Source organism: Pediculus humanus, genomic scaffold (assembly GCF_000006295.1).
Source record: "Pediculus humanus corporis 1103172107667 genomic scaffold, whole genome shotgun sequence".
Lineage (NCBI taxonomy): Eukaryota > Metazoa > Arthropoda > Insecta > Psocodea > Pediculidae > Pediculus > Pediculus humanus.
In genome coordinates this window covers 1,284,661-1,302,898 of record NW_002987276.1, presented here as the reverse complement: position 1 = coordinate 1,302,898, position 18,238 = coordinate 1,284,661, and the positions used below count along the sequence as shown (strand labels likewise).

Genomic DNA, 18,238 nt, shown 5'->3' with positions numbered 1-18,238 from the left:
AAAAAAAAGGTGTTACTTTAAAAAAAAAAAAACTTTTTTTCCATGTCTTAAATATATAATAAAAGAGAGAGAGAGAGAGAGAGAGAGAGAGAGAAAGTTAAATTTTTAACCATATTAATCAATAATAAATAAAAAATATTGGGGGGGGGAAACAATAAATAATTGAAAATAATAATAAAAAAATTTTTTTTATTTGTTGGTGAAATTTTTTTTATTTAAAAAAATCCTTCTATACTTAAAAATTTGACAACCTTGTTCTCTATGTTTTATACCTTAAGGTATACTTGAATAAAAAAAAAAACAAATAAATAATAATAATAATAATATTCATTCACGTTTAAAAAAAATTTTTGTTGTTGTTGTTGTTGTTGTAAAGAGTAAAATTGTAAAGTCTTTGGTTGTATTATTATTATTATTATTATTACCTTGAAAATTTGTGTGGGTATCACGACTCTTAATTTTTTTGACATAATTGAAATCTTAAAAAAAAAAAAAAAAATAATAATAATAATAAATTTTTAAACCCTTTCAAATGCATTGTCATTACAAAATAAATTTTAATAAAAAAAAAACAGTGGAAATGAGGAAAAAAATAAAAATAAATAAAAAATAAATAAATAATTTTTTTTTTTATAATTATAAAATATTGATAAAGCTTCCGAAGTCGAGAGTGTGAAGGTCATTGCGCATCTACCATTATTTACACTTAGACCCAACCTTGAAATTCTAAATACTTTTATAAATGAAAAACTCACCTAACTAACTAACTAACTAATTTTTTTTTTTTTCTGCATTAATATTAAACGATTCTGTTTATATATGCATATTATTATTATTAATATTAGTCACAACCTTTAAGGTACGATTAATTAAATATATATATATATATATTTATAAAATCATTCAAAATTTTATTGTTTTCATTTCATTTCTTCTTCTTCTCCTTCTTTTTATTTATTTAACATAAAAAATTTTTCCAACTAAAAATAAAAAAAAAATATAAAATTATAATAATAAATAAAAATAAAAAAAATTATATAAAAAAAATAATAATAATAATAATAATAATTTCCAACAATATAAATATAAATAAAAATTTTAGATACGTATTTTATATTAATTAAAGCGACCGAAACGAAAAAATCACAATAAATTCATTTTTTTTTTTAGCACGTGTATTCATATATATATCACGTGATGACAACAATATAATTTAATTGCACTTTTTTTTTATATTAATATTTAATATATCATCACATTTAAACCCATCAACAAATCAACGCACAAAACCAACAAAAAAAAAAGGCTTAAATATTTTTTTTTTATTTAAATTTTTGCTATCGTGTTAGTTTTCATAATTATAAAATATACTAATAATAAGTTAGTTCATTATAATATATATATAATATATACTATCGTTTGTTATTACATTAATTAATTAAATAAACTTTTTTTTTTTTTTTTTTTTTCTAAGGGTTAACGTTTTTTATTATTATTATTATTATTTAATACTGTTAAAGTTAAATTTTAAATACGTAAAAATATTTTTTTTCTTTTTTTTTTTTTTTGTTATTAATTAATTGCAAACAAAACGAAAAAAAAAAAAAAATTTACAAAATTTAAAAAATAATTTTTTAACATTTTTCTTCTTCTTTCTACATTTCGACCGTACAATTATTTTAAAATGGCACAACATTCAATCGTAAACTTTCCTCCTTCGTTTTTTTTTTTTTTCCTCCCCATCATTGAAAATCAATCATCGATTGTGATTTATTATCAATTATGTAATTTTTATACGGTGTGCTCGTATCTTTACCATTATTTAAATTTCCTTCGCCTGTGTTTATCAATTCTTTTATTCTTTGTAAGCAAAATTTTGATCCCGATTCGGCTTCTTTATTTATCTGAAATTTGATAAAATAAGTATTACGAATTGTACCTTCTTTTTCTTTTTGGTTTGACTTTTGATTGATGAGTGAAAAGAGGTATCGTACCTTACAGAGATTTAAAAACCCGTGCGGCAAACCTTCCAATATGTCGAGAGTCACTGTTATACCTAATTTTTTTAATTTTTTTGCAAACATTACGCAATCGTCTAAACAAGGATCGAATTGTACGCTCTGAAAAATATAAAAAAAAATTTTTTTAACGGAATTAAGGGGATTCAATCCAGGTTTTTAAAACAATAAGAAATATTTACACATATACTGGTGGGAGGGAGTTGATTTAACATATCATCGGGAGCCCAATAAGGGCTCAAATAGGGATCTTTCGGTACGGAAAACTTTAAATTTTTCAACGAATTCGTATAATTGGATTCGATGAAATCCATTTTATCGAAACAATAATTTTTCGTTTCCGTTTTGAAAAATGCATTCCCAAGGAAATCCGATATTTTCCTTTTGAAAAAATTCAAAGTGCTCCCCGAATTTTCATTCATCATCATCGTTCTTTTCTGACTTCCGGTCATGCTAGAATTTAATATTATGTTGGCTTCGTTTAATTTTTTCTCTTCTTCCCAATCTTCTGAATTTTTTTCCAACGTGTAATTTTCATTCGAAACGACGCATTCGTAAAATTCTTTTTCCCTCCTACCCCTACTACCACTACTACTACTATCGGAATTTTCAATGTCACAGACTAATTTTTTATCACAGGTCGTCGATGTCCCGTCCGAATGAATTTTATTATTGTATTCTTCGGCGGTAGGTACGCCTTTTTGATCTACCTCGAAATCCGGGCACGCATACGCTAAAAATCATTAAACAGGTTCACAACACAATCAATCAGGTTTTTTTTGAATTTGAGGTAAAATATAAAAGAGAATAATCGTGAATACCCTTTAAACATCGAAGTAAAAAACCAAGAGGCAATAAAGGATCCATCAAGCACAGTAACCTTGATGGTGATGGAGTGGAAGACACAATAACTGGAACGTAAGCAACGAAAAGACCGCTCGGTTTTCTTATGTTATACTCAATTGATTTTAATGTAGTTCCTAATATAAGATTCGCGCCAGCGGAATCTCCTGATCCCCCCCAAAAAAAAAAAAAAAAAAAAAAAATTCATTTTAAAAAACTAAATGTCTTCGGCACCATTTAAAGATTTGTTTTTTTTTCACATACCAGCTAATATAATATTTTCTCCTGTTGAACCCAATAAATGAGAATTTTTTAAAATCCAACAATACGTATAAAAAACTTCTTCTAATGCTCTTGGAAAAGGAGCTTCTGGAGCTAAAGAATAATCTGGAAAAATTGTCTCATGTTATTAAGAGTGCATTAGTGGCGGGAAAAGAGAATAATTTGTTTTACACATGTGAATAAGGACAATGCTCAATTACCAACTGAAATAATAGGAACATCTAATTCGTTAGCCCAATCCCTCAGGTACACTTCATGAGTTTTAGATGATTGAGCAACAAAACCTCCTCCGTGACAATGCAAAATTAAACTTTTCGATGGTGGATTGAATTTTCCTTTTTTATTACCATCCGACGTTCCATAATTCTAAATTTTAAATCTAATTAAAATATTTTTTAAAAAACTAATAGTGATTATTGCAAATTTAAATTTGCTTTTAAAACACTAAACGGATCATCGTGGAAACCTTACCATTCCCTGTCTTCTGCTTCTGCTTAGTAACCTTACTTGGATTGAATTTACGGGTATGTGTGATGAAGGTATTGGAATTTCAATTTCTTCTCCATTTAAATTCAAAATGGATAAAGGTTCTGAAGGGATTTTAATTTGATGGTTGATTGCTAAACTGCGACATATGAAATCAGGGATTTTTTTCATGAGCTCTAAAAAAAAAAAATCATGCATTACCATTTTTGAAATAAGTGAAAATTTTTTAGTGAACTACTTTCTAAATTTTGTATATAACATATTAAACTTACCAGATTCAGTTAAAAACCAAAATGATTTGCAAAAATCAATGCTTGCATTTTGTGATATATTAACAATTCTTTGTGCCCTAAGTTCAGGGTCTATTAAAAATTTACTACCAGAAAATAAGCTTAAAGCTTTGGCTGAAAACCCTCCAAAATTGTAATATATTTCACTAAATGATGCCATAAATATTGAAATAAATTTTAATACCGGTTGAACAGAAGAGCAAAACTATAATTAAAATAATATTACTGTAAACCTTGAATTTGTAACAAAAAAAAATCATAATTAAATCATTCAATTATATATTTTATTTCAACCTGAATACCCATGCATCTCCCATAAAAAGCAAACTGATTTATATTTTCAGATTGTTGAATGAGAATATCGGAAAAATGCTCAGCAGAAGGAAATAAATCTCCAGTATTGCTCCAGCTTAATAATATTTCTAAATATTTAAGGCAAGACAACAAGGAAGCAATTAAACGAGAAATGGCTTCTACTTCTCTAAAAAATTTAAATAAAATTATTTGTAGTATTTAACATTAGCACAAAATAAATAAGAGTAAATACTGTTTAATCTAAATAATAAATATTTTTTTTGTAAGCAAATATAAATTCATTGACTTTTCGACAAATCGACATTCATAAAACATTTTTAAAATTTTTGTTGAAGGTCAAATTTTTGTAATGGAAGAAAATACTCACTTGACATAAAATCCTTTACGAAAAATTATAGAATCTTTATTAGCTGCTATGTAATTAGACAATTCGAAAGCATGTTTAAAACTGGAATGCACTACAGCAACAAAACTTCTGTATCCATTTCCAGGAGTTTTTTCATCAAAATCAAAATCTGACATTACTTCCTTGATATTATTTACCAAAGGTACAATTAAATTTACATGATCAATTATACCTAAAAATTTAAATAACATAAATTTTATAAAATGACAGATAAATATGTAGAAAGGAATATTAAAAAAAAAATTTAAGGTACCTATGAAACCCAACACCATTCTCTGACCGTATTCTGAAATGTCTTTTTCATAATGCTCAGCATTTTTTGAGCAAATGTGTAATAATTCATCAATGTATGCATTTCCAAATGGTTCTTCCATTCTGCTGAGCTTAAAATAATAATTTTTTCACATTTCGGAATTTAATAATAAATAATAATCTATAGAAATTTGTCAGAAAACCCAATTATAACCATCTGAAAAAATTTATTAATGAAAAAAAACGAGAGATTAAAAAATAAAAAACGTTAAAAATTCATTTGAAACAATTAAAAATTTTTTAAAAATAATTAAACGATTTTTTTTTTAATCGTGTTGTAAATTAAATATGTGTTAACCCACAATTTTTGAACCATTGGCAAGTTATTTTATAACAGAAAATTTAAAACATTGTAAATGTCAAACAAAAGAATCTTTAGATGTCAGCAAAAAAATGACAACTTTGACGTTATTTGCTCCGGTAATTCGTGCAATTTACTTTTTTGCTACAATTATAAAAAACCAAACTTGTACCAACCGTAATTTTGACAAATTCAAATTTTTTTTCGAACGACAAAATTTTTATTTATTGAAACTCTTATTATTTATTATTATTATTTACACAAAACGGTAAAAAAAACTTAACTTTTTTTGTTTTTTTTTTGTTTGTAAAAAACACAATCTGTATCAATAATTAAACATTCCAGTTTTTTTTTTTTTAAAATAAGAAATCACTCAATAAGTTTTACACACAAACTTGGTTTTACTTACAGAAAATCTAAAAAATTTGGGTTAAACCTAAGTAGTAAATAAAATGTATGATACATTTGCAAACGAAAACGAGAGGGGAAAACACATTGGTTCTTATCAAAGTTTTATAAATATATGTCAAGAAGGAAGACGAGGGGAAAAATCGTATACGAAACCATTAATTGCTAGAATTCGATTTTTAAAATGTAACCGTCAACGAATGTATCAATTCGTAGAAGGATGAACGGACATATTGAATTTCTGTCATGGCGTAGCTTAACCATAAAATGTATGTAATATTTTATTTATTTATTTTTTTTTAAACGAGCAACGCATTTAAAAAAAGAAAAAATTTATTGTTAGCCACAAACCCAATTAATCATTTTTAAGAAATTTTAAATTGTTCAAAGTTGTGACATTAGTAATTATTATTTAAAAAAAGGTGGGATAAAAAATTGGATGAGGGTCGACCATACATCCTCATTTTGTTTAACGTCCAATCTTAATAATCGACCTAATAAAATTTCTAGCCTGTTTTTTCGTTTTTTTTTGTTTTTGCTGTTTTCTTTTTGATAAACTCTTTTAAACGATAAAAAAAAAATATAAACAATTCAAAACGCAATCGAATTAAATAATTATTATTACTCTTATTGAAAATTTCTTTATAAAAATTACACAAGGTTTACTTTTTGCAATAACGGCCATTTTTCATGGGAATTTTTTTAACATGAAGACAATATTGAAAAATTTATTTTCAAAAATTCGACATGAAATAAGGGTAGCAGGGAGGTAGGGGGGAGGGAGGGGGGAAACGTTTTTACCAAAAAAAAAGTAATTTTTTCTTTCAGAGTTATTATAAATAAATTTTTTTTTTTTTTTTTTATAATGATTAATTAAATTAATTAAAAACTTCAGTTAAGAACAAGTGAATATGTGGATGTCTCTCGCCTCCCTTTTACATAAATCAAACGAAGAAATAAATTTTTTTTGATAATATCAATCAGTTGCGCGGTCTTGACACTCATTGAACGCATATGGGATCCCATGAAATCCATGCTTGGTCTATACAAGAGATTAGTTAGGGTGTTTCATCATTCACTGGATGACTGAATGATTTTTTAATAAAAAAAATATTTACTCTTCTTCTTTTTGTTATTATTATTAAACAAGTGCGTGTATGTATGTGTGTGTGTGTGTGCATGTGTGTGTGTTATGCGTGTATGTGATTTTAAATTTTTTTTAATTAACGATTTGTTTTTTACTGTTGTTGCTACTGTTTGTGTGTCGCAGGACCGGTATTTTATTTATATTTAAAAAAAAACTTTTTAATTGGTAAGAATAAAAGAGAAATTTTTTTTATTTATTAATTTTTATTAAATATTATATATTATAATAAATAAACGTCGATTGTAATAAAATAATTATTTTTTATCAATTCATTGACGGAAGCACAGAAAACTTTTTGTTAATTGAGATAAAATTTAATGTCTCGACTGTAAATTTTTTTTTTTTTTAAACAAATCATTATTATTATTATTATTAAATGTTTTAAAAATAAGTTAACTTGCATATATATATTGTTTTTTATTTGTAATAAATCATTATTTTATTTAAAATAATAATTTTTTTTTTTTTTTGGAAAGTTGACATTAACAAATAAATTTTTTTTTAAAATATGTTTTAATAATTTAGTCATTAAATGTTAATGACTCGTTTTAAAAAAAATATGAATCAAAGCTTTTAAAATTATCAATAATTAATTTTTTTTTTACAAATATTATGTGGTTAAGATGGGGGGAGAGGGAGGGGAAGGGGGGGGAAAAGGAAAACCACAAAAAACGTAAAACGTTTTTCCAACGAAATGATAAATTTTCAAAAATGATTTATTGTTATGTTAGTAGTAATAGTAAAAAATTTTTTTTTTATTTTTATTACAGGACAATTAATTAATAATCCCTCGGGAAGAGGGGAATTTTAATTGTATTTAATATGAATTACACGATATCATCAAATGAACTTGAAAATGTTCATGTCAACAAAACTTCAATTATCGTCGACGTCGAGTTGTCCAGGTATATAAAAATTTTTTTTTTTTTTATATTTATTTTTTTTCGTTAAATAACGGTAAGTAGTGGTAGAAAAACTCGCAATTTTTATGTCTTTTATTAACGGTCATTATATTATTTTTTTTTTTTCTTCTTTACAGATTTTCTCGTGAGTTACTCACATTTGCTGCTGTCGTAACCGTTATTATTATGGTAGCAGGTGTTATTGGAAATTTATTAACCATTTTAGCATTGATAAAATGTCCGAAAATACGTAACGTCGCATCAACTTTTATAATGAGGTGAAACCATAAATATTTAAAAAAAATGAACGACGAATTTTTTTTTAATAATTTTTAATTAATTAATTTATTTATTTATTTTTTACAGTCTTTGCGTCGCTGATTTTATTTTTTGCCTTTTTGTTCTTCCATTCAGCAGTTCACGTTTTATTCACGGAGGATGGATTCATGGACCTTTACTTTGTACCTTATTTCCATTTTTAAGATATGGTAACATAGGTGTTTCCCTTCTTTCGATAGCCATGATCACGATAAATAGGTACGACCTACACTCCTTTAAATTTTTTTTTTTTTTTTTACGTAACCGTTAAAGTAATTTATTTTACAGGTACGTCATGATAGCACATTACAGTTCGTACAACAGAATATACAAAACGAAATACATAGCAGTCATGATAGTTTTGTGCTGGAGTTTAAGTTATGGAATGATATTACCTACACTTTTTGGAATATGGGGTGAGCTTTTACCCTTTTTAATCGTAAAAAAAAAAAAACAATTTTATTAATAAAATTTTTGCATTTAGGTAAATTTGGAAAGGATATGAAATTGGGAACGTGTTCAATAATACCTGATGAAAATGGACGTTCGGCTAAAACCCCTTTATTTATAATTGCATTTTTAATACCATGCATTGCCATATGTTGTTGCTATGCAAGAATATTTTGGGTGGTACGAAGGTATGTAAACAACAAGAAGAAAATACCTTAAACTTTTTTTTTTTCATACATAATAAATGGCTGATTTCTTTCCAGCTCAGAATTAAGAATACGTAAACATGCTGTCGATCAATATTGCGTAGCCAACAACGAAGGAAATCAACAACTGAATAAAAAAAAAGAAGAAATAAAATTATTGAAAGTAAGAAGAAACGAATGGAGAATCACTCAAATGGTTTTGGTTATTTTTTTAAGTTATTTATTTTGTTATTTACCAATAACAATTGTTAAAGTTACCGATAAGGATGTTAAATATCCAGGTATTATTAATCTATAAAATTGAGTCGGAAACGGATTTATGTGTAATTTTTATTAAGAAATTTTTTTTTATATTTAAATTTTAGGTTTTCACGTTATGGGATATATATTATTATATTTTAGTTCTTGCGTTAATCCCATTATTTATGTTATTATGAATAGTCAATATAGGCAAGCTTACATGACGGTTTTATTTTGTAGAAAAGCATATAGTCCAACATCAATTCATAACAATCACAGTAGTTATGCAGGTAAAAGTACCCCACGTGATCAATCAAATTAATAATAATAATAATTTAATTAAAAAATTTAATAAATAATTTTTTAAATTTATTACAGAGAAATCAAAGGATGGTTCGAATAAAACAATTTTATCAAATACTCAAATAACGTTAAACGCATTAAAAAATAAAAATTGATTTTTTTTTTTTCAAATATTTTTTTAATATAAAAAAGACTGTAAATTTATTATTATTATTATGAAAATATATTTAAAAAAGAGTTTTTTTCTTTAGGTCGTTTTAAATATTAATTATTTTGTAATAGGATGTTAAATAACCCCAAAAAAAAAAAATATATATTTATGATTAATTTTTTATTTATGTTAGTTTTATGTAAACATTGATAAGATTATATATATAAAAAAATATATAATAAAATAAATTTTTTTTGAATAAATATTTACTCAAGTATCGATTGTAAGTGAAATTTATTTTTATTTTTACGGAACCTTTTTTTTGAATTAAGGATAATTTGAAATAATATTTAATTAATTTAATTAAATATTAAACGTTTTTTTGTTGTTGTTAGAGAACTCAATGTAATTACCGTTAAAAAAAAAAATTAAGTTTAAATAAGTTTAAATATTTCGCAGCACAATTTGTATTTTTGACTTTTAACAGCAAGAAAACTACGATTACTTTTGCTAGAGTAGGTTCGCATTAATTAATAATAAAGTAATTATCAAAAGAGAAATGAATTTTTTAAAACAAAATGTTCGTTAAATTTCAATATTAAGTTTGAAAATGTTATGACCATTCATATTTGTTAATATTTTCAAAGTCATATTTAGTTTGATAACCTGCTACTAGAGGTCTCTACCGAATAAAAATTTAGCAATGGCATACAATTGCAATATAAATATATACAACTTGATTTTAGAGTAAAAATATATATTTTTTCAAAACAGTGATGTTTTGTTATTATTATTTAAAATTATATTTTCTGTAACCGTTATAAGTTTTTACGTATCATTATTGATTTTAAATACTTTTGTTGTGTGAGTTTTTTTCAGCAAAAAGTATGCCAGATAATTTATTAACAGGCTATTATATGTGCCACATTGGACGAACAAAGTGTAACAGTACCGACAACCGCGTTCTTACATTAGAAATTAATCACAGTAGGGTTTAAGCTAAGGTTTAAATAAGGTTTTGACAATGGAGGGACGAATTTTAAAGCAAATGCCAGCTGAATTAAGGGTTAAAATGGATGCATTAGTTCATGACCTGACACAAGCATTAGAAGAAACCTCTTGCCCTAATTCTGTTAGAATTAAGGTTGGAGTTCGCAGAAGAACTAGATCAACAGGGAACATAGGTGGGTTTATACTATCTGATGATAAAATTTTTTTAACATATTGAAACGTTATGATTGAAACAGGGAAAGTTAAGAAGAATATCGGCGTGAAATTTGAAAATAACTTATAAAGTAGTTGAAGTGAACTCAGTAAAAATATAACCCCCACTTAGAACCTAACGAACCAAAATTATAATTTAAATATACATTTTTATCATCATTAAAGAAAAATACTAAAAAATTATGTTTGTTAATTTAATTTCAGCACTTACAAATCAAAGGACAACTCATAGTGATGATTCCATTAGTGAAAGAATTTATGCAAAAGGCAAAGAATTTTCTAGTTTTTTACAAAGTGATTCAGATGAGGTTAGACTAGCGTACCTTAAAATGTGATTACAATTATTTTCGACTAACTAATTCTTATACTGATTTGAATTTTTTAGGTTTCAACAAATTCTCAAAGACGATTGCTTCCATATCCATTACAGAAAAAAGCATCTCATTTTCATCAGAATCAAAATTTTGAATCAGACTCTGTTAATGAAAATTTTTCTCCATTCCGAACTGGCACAAGACGCAAAAGAAAAATGAAAAGAATGGATACTGACAATGTTGACAATCAAATGATTCTTTCCAGCTCACCGAAAGCAATAGGTAGAATTCAAAGGCCAAGCTTTATGTTCCAATTAGTTAGTAGAAATGTCTTGCCAGCAGCCGGTCCAAGCGGTATTAAAAATGCAAAAAAAAAGAAAGTTTTGAAAAACTTTACGGCCAGTAACAATGAAAGGTTTGTTTTATTTTTAATTATTATTATTATTAATTTTTGTGATAAACCTTTTATTAATTATTTTATTTTTTATTTTAGATTTGACATTTTAATAGGAAAAAGAAAAAGATCATCACGAGACAAATGTCTCGATTTTGAAATGGGAAATAGTTTGCCTATGTCTTCTAGATTGCATAAAGAAGCTATGGAATTGGACAAGGATTTAATGAGTAGCTCAAGTTTATCAAGTTCTGAAAGTGATGCAGGAGTTTTTACAAATGATGAAGGGAGAGAAGGTAAAATGCTTGAAGTGTAATAAACTATGTATTAGTTCATGAGCAAGTCTGTAATGTTTTTTTTTTTTTTTTTTTTTTTTTCAGGAGATGACGAACAATCTGATTGTTTTGGAGATCCAAGAAGAGATGAAGATACAGATTTAGAACCGGAAGATTCAGCTCTTCAAACAATATTAAACAGATCTTTAGAACATATGTCAACAGATACAACTCAGGTAAGTTAAACACTTTCATAAAAAGTTCAAATGTAAAAATTTATAATTTTGTATTGTTAACTAATAATGATGAACATGCGAATAAACTTTAGGCTTATAAAGAAAGAGTTGAATGGCTTAAAGGAAATTTTGGAGCGAGAGAAATTCGTGGTGGAAGGAGAAGGGTTCGTACAGAAAGGCCAGGGTTTTCAGTGTTAACATCTGCCAATGAAAAGTTATCGAAATTCCTTCAAGATTGCGAACAATTGACTCTCAAGTATGTTTTTTTAAATGTTTGTTAATAAACGTTTTTAACCGAGAGGAAAGTAAAAACCATAAATTTATGTCAATTTTAGACTTCATCCGATGAGCCAAGAAGAGAGAGAGCAATTAACATATCTTGTCAATTTGTATTCTTTAAACATGAGGTTGGAATTGACGGAAAATGGTGAAAGTTGTCCAATTATATCAAAAACAAGTAAAACTCCTCAAACTGTCCGAATCGAACAGGTGACGATGAACATAAACGATTTTAAAAAAAGAAGAAAAAGTCCACAGTGCATCAATTTAAGTGTATAGAGTTTAATTTTTAATAATTAATGGAATAATAATAATAATAATATATTTTTTTTAATTTACGTATATTTCGTCAATAATTTTAGTTGACGTTAATATCAAAGTATAAATCATCTTTAAAAAGAAAAAAAATAAAAACACATAATAAATAATTTTTTATAAAATTTCTCAAAAAAAAAAATTTTTTTTTACATTTATTGTAACAACTTGGCAACATTGACTTTTTCCACACACATTCACACACACACACACACACACATTCCTAACATTGTACCTTTTAAGGTATATTTTTTTTAACAAGAATAATAATTAATAAATAAGTTTTTATTTAAATATGTTTTATAATTTTGTTTTAAATTTTATTGTTTTATAATAAAAAAAAATTTTTTTTTTGTTCAAGAATGAAATATTCTGAATGAGTGAATGAAAAGATTAGAAATTCTCGAATTCATTTAAAAAGAAATTTTTTTTATAAATAATAACTTTAAGAATATTTTAATAATATTCTAAATAAAATAATTTATTAAGGTACAAAATTAACAATTAAAAAATTGTGATATAGAACTAATTTGGTTCCAATAAAATTATTGTCTATTTTTTTTTTTTTTTGAAATGACAAAAGCATAAAAAAAATCAATAATAATTTTCAAATAAACAATAAATAATTAAGATCTATATAGTTATAAATAAATAACATTTATTATAATTAATTAATTAATTAGAGAGAAAAAAAAAAAAAAAGAAATTATTTATAAAAATACTTGTGAATTGAAGATTCCATTGTTTCAAAAATGAAAGTTCAAAAAAAAAACCTGTTGAAAAGTAAATAAATATTAAAATGCAAATAAGGAGGACATCATTAATAAATATTTTTTATTATTTTTCTTTTGAATTTTTCAAATATTTATGCATAATAATAAAAATTTGTTTACCTCGTCATGTACGTCCCAATCGTTACCTGGTTATTGTTTTTCTATTAATAAAAATATTTGGTACAGATGTTCATGGTGTCATCTGGCCTGAACAAATTCATTTATCATTTGGAAAATATCCTCAGGAAATAGTGGTTACATGGGTAACTTTTTATCCTACCAGAAATTCCATCGTTTGGTATGGTACTTTACTGGAAGGTCTTACAAATCAAGCAAAAGGATTATCACAAAAATTTATTGATGGAGGACAAAGAGGCACCATTCGTTACATTCACAGAGTTGTTTTATCTCATTTAATACCTCAAACCTTATACGGTAAATACAAATTAAATTTTTTTTAAACCGTTCAATTTATTTATAACCGTTAATCATTATTTATTTATTACAGGTTATCGTTGTGGAAGTCAAAATGGATTTTCCGAACAATACGTATTTAAAACAGTGCCAGAAGACGTGAATTGGTCTCCTCGAATAATTATATTCGGAGATATGGGTTGGAAAGGTGCCGCCATTGTTCCTTTTCTTCAAAAAGAAATAATGGAGAACGAAGTAAATGCTATTTTTCACGTTGGAGATATTGCCTATAATATGGATTCGTTGGATGGTTTGGTCGGAGATGAATTTTTGAGAATGATACAGCCCATAGCAACCTCAGTACCTTACATGACAATAGTGGGAAATCACGAACAAGCTTAGTACGTTTTAAGTCATGCAGTCATGAAAATTCTGATTGAGAATGACATAGCAAAATTTAAATGTGGCGGATTATCGGGTTGAGAGAGTTTAACCGCCACGGCGTCTACTTATTTGCAGCAGGTGACATAAAACAAATTAAGTTTAAGGACAAAAAATCATATATATATATATATATATTCCCATTTACTTTACAACTTGCATAAAAAATTGATAAAAAAAAAAAAAAAAAAAAAAAAAAAACGTTTTACTATCCTATTATTATCAACATTATTATCATTATTTTTTTTAATTTTGTTTCATTTTCAGTAATTTTTCACACTATAAGAACAAATTTACAATGCCGGGAGAAAGTGACGGTTTATTTTACAGCATCAATTTGGGACCGGCTCATTTTATTTCATTTTCCACCGAAGTTTATTACTTTCTAGAATATGGTTCCGATTCGATAATGACACAGTTTAATTGGTTGAAAAAGGATCTAATGGTATCGTCGCCATAAAATTTTATTGATTAACGTTTGAAAACTGTTAATAAATACTTTATGTTTGTTTGATTAGAAAGCTTCATCGTCCGAAAATCGGAACCGCCAACCTTGGATATTCGTTTTGGGTCATCGTCCAATGTATTGCAGTTCGGATACAAATGAAGATTGTTCTTACGATTCGAATATATTAAAATGTTGCGTTATGAATTCCCGTGTGTACGATTTGGAAAATTTATTTCACGAGAACAAAGTAGACATTATGTTTTCCGGACACATGCACTATTACGAACGTACATGGCCTATTTACAAAAATAAAGTTTATAACGGAAGTTATTGCGAACCGTATAAAAATCCAAAAGCTTGTATTCATGTCATAACCGGCGCCGCTGTACGTAATTATTTCACTTGAAAAACTTTTCCAAATTGAATAAAACACACAAAAATGTCTTCTTATTGTTTGTTTTTTAGGGTATGATAAGCGGAACCGAAGTTGCTTCGAACATCCGTCAAGATCGATTTCCGTTTTATAATAATGATAATAGTTATACGGTTCTTACTATCGTTAATGGAACGCATTTACGCTTAGAACAAATTTCTACAACCAAAGGTGGTAAAGTTATTGATTTTTTTTGGTTAATTAAAGATCAACTTTAAAATTTAATTACTTTTAATAGTTTCTTTTTGTTAAACTCAATACTTTAATGTACTTACAATAATAATAATAATAAAATGATTAGGTAAGAATTACCTTAAAAAAACTTTTTTGTTATTTTAACGATGATGATGATGATGATGATTATTAATTAAAAAAATTTGAACACTTTTTAACAAAGAATAAATATACATATATTTAATAAGGTATAATTTATAATAAAAATTATTGTATAAAAATTTTATTATTTTTGACTTTCGGCACTCAAACATATCCATTTTAAATTGTTTATGTTTCCAAACCTATAATTTATATTTGAATCAACTGGTATATGCCAACAATAACTTTCCTCTGTTTCTGTGTCAATACTTTTAGTAACATAAGGCAAATAGGAATGTGTTTTCGGTGGCATCTGAAAATAAATACAGGTATTGTCGATTGTGATAATAAAGTTGTATGTAGATAAAAAAAAGAACAGAAATATGATTTTTATGATGCAAAACTATAAAAACTTACAATTTTATTCGATTGAATAGCAGTATACTGATGAGACCATTGCCATTTTATAAATACATTTTTTAATTTCGAATCATCAATAAGTGAACTATGAGATTTTAAAAAATCTTTTGAAAAAAAATAAGTGTTTAAATCTTTTTGCATTGCTGCATAAATAGTAAAGAGATCATCAGAACTTCTGTAAATAAAAACGAATCATGAGAGTCTCGGTTCGAAAAAATCAAAAAACTAATTTTAAGAAAAAAATTTTTTTTTTTTTTTTTACTTACAAATTATCTGTGTAATAATATTGACAATGATTTGAATTGCAAATTTCTTTTATCTCATTTGAAGTATGTTTTCTAGTGATGAACAAAATTTTTTTATTTTGTTTTTCAAAATATTGTATTAAGTTTGAAACCTAAACATTTAAAAATGTAGAATTATTTTTTAGCACTGGTATTATTAATTAATTATTTATATTAATTACTAGATTTTTCATTACCTTCAAATTCTTCGATTGTAAATATTTTATATTTAAATGGTCTATGACAACATCGTAGGGATCAGTTTTTTTTAAAAAATGTAAAAATCTGTTCAACTCTTTATCCGTAGAATTAATATTGATATTTCTTCCGATAAAAACTTTTGAAATAAAATATTTTTTTAATTTTTCTAATTCATCCATCGTTATGTCTGCCTTACCAATATTTGATTTACATTGAGAACAAAATCCTGTATTGCTAACAGATGTTATTTTAACACTCCATTTCAAGTTATGCCTTTCATTTAATATATTTACTAAAGAAGTTAAAGACTCGAATAATAATGGATCTGGTAAAAATTGTGAATTTTCATGGCAGTAAGAAATCAGGTCAGAAATTAAAGAAACATGAAATTTATTATTTTCTGCCATTCTTTGACAGTAATTTAAATATGCTTCGAGAATTTTATTATTAATTAATAACGAATGTTTTTTTATTAAACTCCATGATTCTTTCGCATCATATTCAAAGTTTGTACTCACTAAATAATTAAGTATGGAACTACTATTGAGATTATCATTATTGTAAAAAATTTCTTTAAGTTCATTTAAATAAGATTCATTTAAATGACCGAAAACTATAATAGTTTGTAAAAAAATTAATGGATTTTCACTCATATGAGGTTTAATTGTACTGTAAATGTGATGGAGACAATCATTATATTGTCCAGATTTTTTTTCATCTTTAGCCAATATTGACATTACTTTATAACATTCTGAAACAGGTATAGTTTTACTATAATCGCACGTTAAATATTTATAATAAGACACTGTGAAATCAATCATTTTAAAATGTCCAAGAGAATTTAAAATTAAAGAATGAGAATAATCAAAATTAGAATTAATTTGACCGCAAGCTGTAAATATTTCATTTTTTATTTCATTCCAAGGAATATTATTATTTAAATTTGAATAATCTTGTATTATTTTATTAGAGAGCAAAAGATACTCATGCTTGACTACAGGATTTAATAAATTGTACGAATTATTAACCGAACTTAACCATAATTTTGAATTATTATTAAAATTTAAATTAATAATTTTTTGTATAGTAGCATTAAGAAGTCGTAATTTAAACATTGTATATATACATATATTTATAAAAGCATAAAAAATTCAAGTTTTTTCCGAGTTAAAAATATTAAAGTAACGAAAAGTTAATCATTATTAAAACGTAAATAAAAACACCACCATTTGTAAAAAAAAAAAAAAAAAATAATTTTCATAGAGCTCAACTTAAAAGAGTGAGAAAAAAATGTAAGTGAGGCTATACTTAAAAAATTAGGAAAAATTATGACAAAATATAATTTTATTAAGTTTTAAATAATATATTATATAGGTAATAATTAAATAATTTTTAAAGATTTTTTTTTTTTTAAATTGACAAAAAATGTATAAGTATTTTAAGTTTGTTATAAAAAATTAAATATTTATCTATAGAAACTGGAATTTTAAGTTCACTGCCTTCTAAACTCGGTACAATTTAATCATAATATCATGTTTCATTAATTTTGTTACAGTGATTTGTTTGTGTAATGAGTCATATTTTAATATAAAAAGTAATGTTTTAGTTCCATGTTTTATCGTAATTATATTTTTTATTTACATTAATAATAAATAGTACTATTTGCAAAAAAAATCACAAAAGATTTAATAATTAAATAACATGCGGAAGCATTCCTAATTTCTACCAAGGTTAGATATCACTTATTTACTTTAGCTAATTTATTATGAAATAACTAGTTAATTAATTTTGCAATTTATTAAAAAAAAATAAAATTTTTTCGTTTTTTAAACAGACATCCTAATAATTTCCAAAAATGTTTTCGATACAATATATTTCAACTAGTTTTAATTATTGTCTTCGTTAGTAATTTACATGTCTGATAAAATAAATTGATACGTTGTAAAAAAAACGAAAACACGTAAATATATATTTACGTGTTTATAAGTTTTAAAATACTTTCAGAAAAATGTTACAATTTTTTTATTATAAATCTTTTACTGACAGTTGTGTACTCATATTAGGGTTACCTATTTTACTGCATTAAAAAATAAA

General features: G+C 25.2%; 5 protein-coding genes across 5 annotated transcripts; 3 read left to right on the top strand and 2 right to left on the bottom strand.

The window, feature by feature from the left end:
* Positions 1 to 1,742: 1,742 nt before the first annotated feature.
* Positions 1,743 to 5,014, bottom strand: Phum_PHUM288260 (Hormone-sensitive lipase, putative; the record flags this gene model as incomplete). Its single annotated transcript, XM_002426932.1, has 11 exons — positions 1,743 to 1,904; positions 1,995 to 2,120; positions 2,201 to 2,751; positions 2,840 to 3,028; positions 3,126 to 3,248; positions 3,344 to 3,509; positions 3,615 to 3,805; positions 3,902 to 4,124; positions 4,214 to 4,400; positions 4,602 to 4,812; positions 4,894 to 5,014. 11 exons carry the CDS (start codon positions 5,012 to 5,014, stop codon positions 1,743 to 1,745), a joined length of 2,250 nt encoding a protein of 749 aa, XP_002426977.1.
* A 2,616-nt stretch (positions 5,015 to 7,630) lies between these two features.
* Positions 7,631 to 8,982, top strand: Phum_PHUM288250 (class A rhodopsin-like G-protein coupled receptor GPRmtn, putative; the record flags this gene model as incomplete). The annotated part of the gene is made up of 6 exons (XM_002426931.1): positions 7,631 to 7,713; positions 7,848 to 7,988; positions 8,077 to 8,247; positions 8,317 to 8,444; positions 8,513 to 8,666; positions 8,742 to 8,982. The coding sequence occupies 6 exons, from the start codon at positions 7,631 to 7,633 to the stop codon at positions 8,980 to 8,982; spliced, it is 918 nt and encodes a 305-aa protein (XP_002426976.1).
* A 1,420-nt stretch (positions 8,983 to 10,402) lies between these two features.
* On the top strand, positions 10,403 to 12,379 carry Phum_PHUM288240 (uncharacterized protein; the record flags this gene model as incomplete). Its single annotated transcript, XM_002426930.1, has 7 exons — positions 10,403 to 10,562; positions 10,807 to 10,910; positions 10,988 to 11,270; positions 11,427 to 11,606; positions 11,691 to 11,821; positions 11,914 to 12,077; positions 12,157 to 12,379. 7 exons carry the CDS (start codon positions 10,403 to 10,405, stop codon positions 12,377 to 12,379), a joined length of 1,245 nt encoding a protein of 414 aa, XP_002426975.1.
* Positions 12,380 to 13,167: 788 nt separating this feature from the next.
* On the top strand, positions 13,168 to 15,142 carry Phum_PHUM288230 (Purple acid phosphatase precursor, putative; the record flags this gene model as incomplete). The annotated part of the gene is made up of 6 exons (XM_002426929.1): positions 13,168 to 13,198; positions 13,375 to 13,623; positions 13,697 to 14,003; positions 14,311 to 14,488; positions 14,562 to 14,876; positions 14,957 to 15,142. The coding sequence occupies 6 exons, from the start codon at positions 13,168 to 13,170 to the stop codon at positions 15,140 to 15,142; spliced, it is 1,266 nt and encodes a 421-aa protein (XP_002426974.1).
* A 487-nt stretch (positions 15,143 to 15,629) lies between these two features.
* Phum_PHUM288220 (uncharacterized protein) lies at positions 15,630 to 17,259 on the bottom strand (the record flags this gene model as incomplete). The annotated part of the gene is made up of 3 exons (XM_002426928.1): positions 15,630 to 15,834; positions 15,926 to 16,056; positions 16,141 to 17,259. 3 exons carry the CDS (start codon positions 17,257 to 17,259, stop codon positions 15,630 to 15,632), a joined length of 1,455 nt encoding a protein of 484 aa, XP_002426973.1.
* Positions 17,260 to 18,238: the final 979 nt, after the last annotated feature.